Here is a 9,222-nt window from a genome sequence, read left to right as displayed (position 1 = left end):
CGGAAACCATGCCCTCGAACCCCCCCCCCCCCCCCAACCCAGGTAGGGAAGGAGAGAGAGAAAAAGAGAGAGACTTGGCTGGATTGAAAACTAAACTACACAGCTTTAATTAAAACACTAATGAATGATACAAGAAAATATATACAATTATATACAGATATATTCAGGTATGGGCAAAAGCCTCTCGCCTCCCCCCACCCCAGCAACTCCCACAGCACTTCCCTGAACTGGGAAGAGCCCCAAGGAATCCTGGAGCTGCTGCTGGAGAAGAGCAGAGAGTTATGGGGGTCAGGAGATCTCAAGCCTGAGGATCGACAGTGATGGATGAACAGAGTCCTCCCTGGACGCCGGCCATGGACGGAAGAGAAGGGAAGAAGAAGAAGGAAGGAAGTTGTCTTCTGTGATCTCTGACCTTACTCTGAGCTTACGTAGATATATGGAATGGAATATCTTTGGCCAATTTTGCTGTCTGTCTAACTCAGCCTCCTACGGGGGGGGTCACAGATCTCCCCATAGTGTCTGAGCCGGCAGAGTGAAGGTGCAACCTTGAGGTCTCAGTAGTTAGAAAAACATTCCACTGTCTTATCAGCCTAGCAGAACACACTGTTGCTAGTTACTGAAGGAAATCTTACTGAAGGAAAAAAAAATCAGTAAAAAGAAAAATTGGCTTCATCCTGGCTCAAACCAGGACAGGTGTACAGAAACAAGTATCAAAAGTCTACAAAACAAAGAACATCACTTTATCCAAGCTGCTGTGCAATTCAGTTTTTCTCCTACAGTCAAGGCCAATGCAGCTCAGGAAAACAGAAGGCACTCCTATGCTCTGTGTTGCAGTCATGGTTGAAATGAACATACATGTTTTAAAAAAAGGTTAATTGGTCTATACTTCTAGCTCCTTTGATGCTGTTACATTACTCTTAAAAAAAAGAAAAAGAAAAAAAATTTAAGAAAGCAGAACAGCAGTCCTTGCCCTGTTCACATCCTCAGGTGGCAATGCCACAAGTTTTTTATTTCATTGGATGCTGGTTACACAGGTACCCTTAATTCACTGTGGGATATGCTTGAAGAGCTTGTACCAGCTTGAAGTCTGGCATTCTGTAGCCATTGCACATTGGACTTCTCACAGAAGCTGCTCTCAAGAGTAAAGCTGAACTGCCTGTGACTTGGTAGAACTGAGGGACTCCAGAGGACACAGTGATGTCAGAGTAATTCCCCCAATTCAGTACTTGTTCCCACTATAAATCTAGTTCATAAAATGGCTTCCAAATGCTTGTTATTCTTGACACGGAATTATTATTTCATATTTCAAGTCACCAGACATTTTTCTTCTATTATGGTGAACTAATCACAAGGTTATTCAATTATTAGTGGTCCATAGCCTTCCAGGGAGATATTTATTGCCTGACTGAGCTCCAGGGTTAACATTGAGTGATGCTGAAATTGTTTGGCCAGTAACTCTTTGCCAATCACCCAGCAACTCTTATCTACAGAGATTCAGCCCAGTGATCTATTCACTCAACCATATAACTCTTCATTATTTGCTCATTACTTTTGCCAGATTTTAGCTACTTGTTCTGGAATTTTCCTTCTTTAGTGTCATCTCTCTCCAGGAACAAGATCAATAAACATGCATTGCATGTAGATTTAAATTAATAAAATAATTCTTGCAAGCCCCATGAGAAATTCTTCTACTCTGGGCTATGGAGCCACAGTTGAAATCCAGGAGAGAATCTTCCTTTAGTCATGGACATATTTTAATTCTTTTGTCCCCCACCTAAATATTTTCAGGTTATAATCTTCCCCAGAGTATGCCAGTTGTTAGGAGTTTCAAGCAACATATGCAGTTTGGTCCCTAATGCTTTTCAGTTTTCTTCTGCTGTTTCAGAGCTGTAAAAATGACAGCAATAGCCCTGCAGTTTTGGGAGATGTAGGTAAATAGAGAGTGTAGAGACTCCTTGTTTTTAATTGTACTCTCCGCCTTCTCGTGCCAAAGATGATTCCCGTGCAACAGACAAAAAGTGGACTTGATGAAAGAGGATAGCAAGGATTAGAGGAAAAGGAAGCCAGTGAGAATGAGAAGGAAATCTGGGAAGTGTCTTTGGGGAAATACTGGCTGCTGAGAACTGAGATGGGAGAAAAAAAAATAAAAAATAGTTAAATGGGCACATGCCTGGAGGCAAGGGCTCAGGAGTGAAGAAACTGAGAGTGAAAGAAGGAAGTAAAGGAAGGAGATTTAGGTTTGATAGGCCGTGGAGCATTGGACGTCTCAAATTTTGAGGTGAGTCTTGGAGGCAAGGGATGATAGAAATAAAGCTACCACTGAGATGGAAGCATGGGAAGAGGAAACAAGTTTATGCAGTGAAGAAACTGGGATAACACAGGGAATGTGGAGTGTGAAGAGGGAAGACCATGCTCTGTTTAGAACAGGAGAAGAATCAGTTCATATCACTAAAGAAGCATCATCAAATGTCATCCAAAAAAACCCACATGAAACAAACCTAATAATTTTAATGGAATCTAACAACTGCAGGCTCAGTAGAGTTATGGGGTTTGATATATCGTTTTCCCCCATAATCACCATCTTTGAACTCTTTAGTTATGCAGGCAGTAATTGCTCCCTTTCCTTGTTCCCTTCTGGGGCTCATCATTTTCTGAACTTCCCCTTTGCCTGTAGGCTACTCTGCTCTGCAGATGCCAGCAATTTTTGTCTTTTAAACTGTAAACTATTTTGTTAATGCAGTTCAGTTGAATCCAGAGGAGATGTTCATAACCTGTACCTTTTGTTGCAAGGGCTGAAAAGAATTTACATGCATCAAGTTGGTCTCTTTTTTTTCTTAGCTATAAAAATTGTTCTTGTGAGGTTATTACTGAGCCTTAGAAACTTCACTTTGCAAGAAATACTTGTTCCTCTGAGTGCTTTCAGTGTTGTTCACAGGTTTGTTTTTGCAGTGTTGACAACAGACTGAGATTTTTCATGTTTGCTGCTGCTTTGTGAGATCGAATGGGGGAGGGTGGGATGATTATTGTTATTATTTCTCTTGGGAATATATTAAAATATAGAACATGGATAATAGAGCCTCAGGGGTGACTCATGTTTTTGTTTGCTTAAACTAGGTCCAGCTTCTAAGAGGAACATGATGTTAAGGGGCATGATTTCTCAAAGTGTTTTAAACTGAAGTTATAATTCCACAACTATTAATAGCATGTGGTTGTTTTTATTTAGGAACATGTTTAAGGAATGTTTTTGGTGGGTGAATGTAAAAGAAATAAAACTATCTCAATCTGGAAGTTGCAATTCTTTGGCATATTCAGAGTCATCAAAAATCAAGTGGAAGAATGTTATTTGGAGAATGAACTTAGTTAATTTTTATTATTTGCTTTGTAAAGAGTTGCCCTTAGCTTATTTGCAAGATGCAAAAGTATGGTTTCTTAAGCAGTGTTTTCTTTTTTGCCATTATAAATTCTCAGTAAACATTTGCAAGTTGTTTTTTAATTTAAAAAACCTTGCTGTCAAGTGCAATATCAATATCTTAGCTTGTGAGTATTTTGAAATTTATCTGCAAACTGACAGATGACATAAATTTTTAAGTTGTCCAGGGAATGAAGCAAAGTCAGGGCTTCACTTGTTTTTTGTTGGTTTTTTTTTTAGGGGATTTTATCTTTTGGCTTATAAATATTCACTGAGAAAGTATTTGTAGTGCTTTATTCATACAGTCATAATTTAACTTTTAAATATATAAGGTAAGGTTAGAGTAAGAATGTAAAATGTCATATGTTTAAAAGATGTAGGTTAATGGGTATTTCTAATAACTGTACTTTAATGACATTCACTATCTCTATTTCAGTATACTTAGGTATCTGTAAAACATGAGGCAAAAAATAAATATTCAGATTTTCAAAATTAGGGTTATTTACTGTGCTGCCTGCAGAGAAAGATTTTTCTTTGTGTATCATGACCTGAATGAGACAGCTGCAGAATTTGGCCAAGCAGAGCGGCAGCAGTGTGCACCGTGGCTTTGTTGGTCATTTCAGCAGAAGTATGATAGATATACATAGTAAACTGAGAGGCACATAAGAGGAAAATGTGAATGAAAGACACTACATTTTATAATTGTTTAATTATTTTAGGGTTTCATTAATCATTGTTCAATAGTAAAACTTAGAGATTATTGATTGTTCCAGTATAAGCATGCATCTTTCACCTGAGAGCTGTTCACTCAAATTGTTTAAATTATTTGAAAGGTTTATGTACAAAAGTTAAAAGCAAGTAAGATTGTTCTATCTCCCTGTGAGAGATGAGAGGAGTTTGAGCACAAAATTCTTGCTAAAATGAGCAGGCAGTATATGATTTGATCTACAGCACCCATTATAAAATGTCCCTGATTCAAATTTAATCGTAAGATGAGTGGTTGTGTTCCATCTACTGATTTGTTGCTGGGTTTGAATGATAAGTTGTTGTACAGTTAATGCTTGGACTGTGTTATGCAATTTTTTTGGTAATTCAGAAATGTGTTTATTTGCAGGGATATTAAACCAGACAACATTTTGATGGATATGAACGGACATATTCGATTAGCAGATTTTGGTTCTTGTCTGAAACTGATGGAAGATGGAACGGTAAATTAGAAAGAATTCTACATTCCTAAACACCTTTTAAGTCCTTTGCTGGCTGCTAAAGCATGTACTAATAAAGAGAAAAGGTGCCTTATGTCAAACAAAATGGAATTGTAATGGTGTTGGTATGTAACTAACCTCAGACTGCACTTTGTTTGGATTTACAGTATATTAAAAGCTTTTTAGATGCATATAGTCAACTCATTAATAAAAAAAGAGAAGCTGCACTCTCAGTACTGAGTAGGTTTGTTGAGGAAATATGAATCTCTAAGTTTTGAACTCTGAAGTCTAATCTTTATTGCAAATGTAAGCTTTAGTCCAAGAAGAATGAGTTATTTTTAGCATATCATAACATTTTAGTAGTATATTAAACTTGCACAGTATATATTAGGTGTGCCTAGAATGTAATTCCTGTGTGTTAATCATGTCCCAGAGTGTTACAAAGTATTTGAGTGAATATATATGATTACCTAATCTATAGCTAGTTAATAACAACTCTAAGCATTGATGCTTTGTTCTTTCTCTGTTGTTAAATATTTCTGAGTTTAGCAGAAGTATGTTTTCGGGATACCTTTTAATGTAGTTCCTTGGATGCTTTTTTATTTCTTTATGAATTTAGAAGCCTTTTTGATTGTGTTGTTACTTTTATAACTGGAACTCCAGGCTAAATTTGTATATACATGCACAGTGCCACAAACAGCAGCGTATGTAGTGATGGAAGTTTATTTTAGTCCAGAAAATGTAACTTCTACAGGTCCAATCGTCAGTGGCAGTTGGAACACCAGACTACATCTCTCCAGAAATCTTGCAGGCCATGGAAGATGGAAAAGGGAAGTATGGGCCCGAGTGTGACTGGTGGTCCCTCGGTGTTTGCATGTATGAAATGCTCTACGGAGAAACGCCCTTTTATGCTGAGTCCTTGGTGGAGACATATGGGAAAATAATGAACCACAAAGTTAGTGCACTTTCTCTTTCTGTCGCTCTCTAAGCTAATTTAAAATAAGCAATAGGGTAACTTGGAGGCTTATTTTTAAATGGGGTTTAATGTACTAATTACTTTAATGTTCATATATATAGAACAAAAAATATGTTTCCATATTTTAAGTGTATAGTTATGGATTGCAGATGTCTTTGCTTTAGGATAAAGCAGTTAAAAACTAAAAACCTGGATTTGTAAACATGGGTGTTACTCCATAGATTGAACTAAATCTTGGCTGTATTACATCACTCCTTATGTGTTACTTTCTTCTGGCGAGATTCATTGGCTGGCTTATGCAGAAGATTCTTAAATATTCTTCCATATGGAGGTAGCTGTAGAATTCAACAGTGTTAAGAGAAATTTAAATAGAGAAGAAAAACTAGGAGGCAAAAAACTTTAAATAGTGTCTGTCCTTTGGGGAAGTAGTTTTCCTAGAAACCTTACTGCATATATATAAGAGCTGGACTATTTATACATTTATTTTCTTACATAATCATTTTAATTTACAAGGGTGATCTTTCTTTCTTTCTTATAAACTCTTCTCTCTTTTTCTAATCTTTAAGGAGAGGTTTCAGTTTCCTACTCAAGTGACAGATGTCTCTGAAAGTGCAAAGGACCTCATCCGAAGGCTCATTTGTAGCAGAGAGCATCGACTTGGACAAAATGGGATAGAAGACTTTAAGAACCATCCTTTTTTTGCTGGGATTGATTGGGATAACATTAGAAACTGTGAGGCACCTTACATCCCAGAAGTCAGCAGCCCCACTGATACATCAAACTTTGATGTGGATGATGATTGCTTAAAAAATTCTGTAAGTATAGAATTAACATTTTGACAAATATACTTTTGTGGGATACTTTACAACAAAAAGATATATAAGTGATAGTTTATTTCAGTGTGTTCACTGCGTTCTGCATAAGCAGCAAAGTGCTGCTTTGAAGAACTGGGGTGGAATACGTGCACAGTTTGAAGGTTGTTCCTCCAAACATATATGCGTAAGAACTGATTACTGCAGTTGTATTTTGCAGATTCATTGTAACTTCACATGTATTTAACACATACATCTGTTATTTACAGTGACAAGTTCTTAGTGTCCATGTCTTATAAAGAATAATATAATTGTATCTAGATGGACTGTAAGATGCAGTATTTCTAGCACAGCATTTTTGAGACTTATGCATAATGTTTGCATAAAGCATTTTATTGTAGTGCTCTGTTTTAATTCCTCATATCTCTGTCAGATTCCATTCAGCTCAATCCCACTAAAATTTTTCCAGCTTGTTTTCTGACTTGAGTTTTGAGAAATTTTGGAAAAGTATTACAGACATTTCTTCAGTAGCAATCCTAGTGAGAAAAAATATTTTGCCTTTTGCTTAAAAAGCTTTGAAACTACTGTTTTTTAGCAAACTTAGTGTTTCTATACTTTTGAAGAGAAACTTCCAACATGTTGTCATCTTAGCATCAGAGCAATGCCTTGTGTTGTCTCATTGGAAATACTTTTGTTTTTCATGCTTGTTGAAAGATTCAGAAACCTGCTGTTTGATTACATGTGAGGTGAAGCATTTTCACAACTTTTGCTTTTGTTTTCTGAACTGTCTGTGTATCTCAGTGTCACTTCCTGACAGCATGAATTGATAGTGGCAAGATGATCATGTTTGCATTCTCTTTTCTCCAGCTGTGTGGTAAAACATGGAAAACTTTGACTAGATGAAATCCAGTAGTAGATACATGCACTGTGGAGCATGAAATCTGAGAGTCCTTTCATATAGGCAAATTAAGCAAATCACTGTAGCTGCATAGAATAACTTTCATTTTATTAATTTTTTTCCTCCTTTTTTTCCTTGCTTGCATCTGGTGTTGCCTACTTTTCTTTACAACTTAATTTGCACGCTATTTTGTCCAGGAACAGCTATCAGGGTTGTGTGGCAGGAATGAATGGTGTGTAGCAAGTCTTTGTGAAGCTGAAACAGTTTTTGGAGGTTACTCATACATTCTAATGTTAGCCACTCCAGAGGTCTTCCTTTTTAGTGCCTAATCTGCCACCTGAGGCACTCAAAAGGTGCCTGCCAATTGTGAATGTTTTCCCATTGTGAAAAAGTGTGTAGATGCAGGTGAAGAATGCTCCTGTGATTAATTATTTGATGCAGCTGTGAAAACAGTCTGATTCTTAATTTGCATTAAAATTAAGGGGGTGAAAAGCAATGCCACTGAGCTGTTTAAGATGGTGGAGCCTTGTTTTCATTTTCCTCATTTGAAACGTGAAGATTATGTTTTTACAGTTTCTTTTCACATCTAGCAGCTCTGAAAAAAAAACCTAGCCTAAAGCCATGCATGACTGAGGATATTTTACATTTTTGCTTCAACTAGTGGGCATTGTATTTAAGATTGCTTTCCCTTAAATTCTTACATGTAACTTCGAGGTGCTTCCCCTGCCATCTTTCATACACATCTTGTGAGGAAAGTTCACATAACTGCATTAGAGAATTAGAGAATCATGACAGAATCCTAGGGTTTAGAAGGGACCTCGAAAGATCATTTAGCCCAACCCCCTGCCAGAGCAGGGTCACCTAGATCACATCACACAGGAACTTGTCCAGGTGGGTTTTGAATGTCTCTGGCAAAGGAAATTCCACAAACTCTCTGGGCAGCCTGTTCCAGTGCTCTGTCATTCTCACAGCAAAGAAGTTCTTCCTGATAGTCACATGGAACCTCCTATGCTCCAGTTTGCATCCATTGCCCCTTGTCCTATCACTGGTCATGACTGAAAAAAGCCTGGCTCCATCGTCCTGACGCTCACCCTTTACATATTCGTAAATACTGATGAGGTCACCCCTCAGTCTCCTTTTCTCCAAGCTAAAGAGACCCAACTCCCTCAGCCTTTCCTCATGAAGGAGATGTTCCACTCCCTTAATCATCTTTGTGGCTCTGCACTGGACTCTTTCAAGTAGTTCCCTGTCCTTCTTGAACTGGTGGGCCCAGAACTGGACACAATACTCAAGATGTGGCCTCACCAAGCAGAATAGAGGGGGAGGAGAACCTCTCTTGACCTACTAACTACACCCTTTCCAATGCACCCCAGGATGCCATTGGCCTTCTTAGCCACAAGGGCACACTGCTGGCTCATGGTCATCCTTCTGTCCACCAAGGCCCCCAGGTCCCTTTCTCCTGCACTGCTCTCCAGCAGGTCAGCCCCCAACCTGTACTGGTACATGGGGTTATTCCTCCCCAGATGCAAGACTCTACACTTCCCTTGTTGAATTTCATCATGTTTCTCCCCACCCAACTCTCCAGCCTGTCCAGGTCTCACTGAATGGCAGCACAGCCTTCTGGTGTGTCAGCCACTCCTCCCAGCTTTGTGTCATCAGCAAACTTGCTGAGGGCACACTCTGTTCCCTCATCCAGGTCATTGATGAAAATATTGAACAACACCAGTCCCAGTACTGACCCCTGAGGGACTCCACTAGTCACACACCTCTAACTAGATTTTGTCCCATTGACTACAATTCTCTGACTTCTTCCTTTCAACCAGTTCACAATACATCTCACTACCTGATCATCATGACCACACTTCCTCAGTTTGTCTACGAGGATGCTGTGGGAGACAGTGTCAAATGCTTTACTGAAATCA

The 9,222-nt window shown here is 38.5% G+C and overlaps 1 protein-coding gene across 4 annotated transcripts in view; it reads left to right on the top strand.

Moving 5' to 3' along the window:
- CDC42BPA (CDC42 binding protein kinase alpha (DMPK-like)) overlaps positions 1–9,222 on the top strand; it is a 199,915-nt gene that overhangs the window by 104,857 nt on the left and 85,836 nt on the right. For all 4 annotated transcript variants that reach the window (XM_009994784.1, XM_009994783.1, XM_009994785.1 and 1 more), the window contains exons 6-8: positions 4,524–4,617; positions 5,369–5,569; positions 6,157–6,405. In XM_009994784.1, the coding sequence (XP_009993086.1) occupies positions 4,524–4,617; positions 5,369–5,569; positions 6,157–6,405 (544 nt within the window). The remainder of the gene's footprint in view (positions 1–4,523; positions 4,618–5,368; positions 5,570–6,156; positions 6,406–9,222) is intronic.

The sequence above is a fragment of the Chaetura pelagica genome, unplaced genomic scaffold (genome assembly GCF_000747805.2).
Source record: "Chaetura pelagica isolate M959 unplaced genomic scaffold, ChaPel_1.0 scaffold2, whole genome shotgun sequence".
Lineage (NCBI taxonomy): Eukaryota > Metazoa > Chordata > Aves > Apodiformes > Apodidae > Chaetura > Chaetura pelagica.
This window is presented reverse-complemented; position numbering and strand designations above follow the sequence as displayed.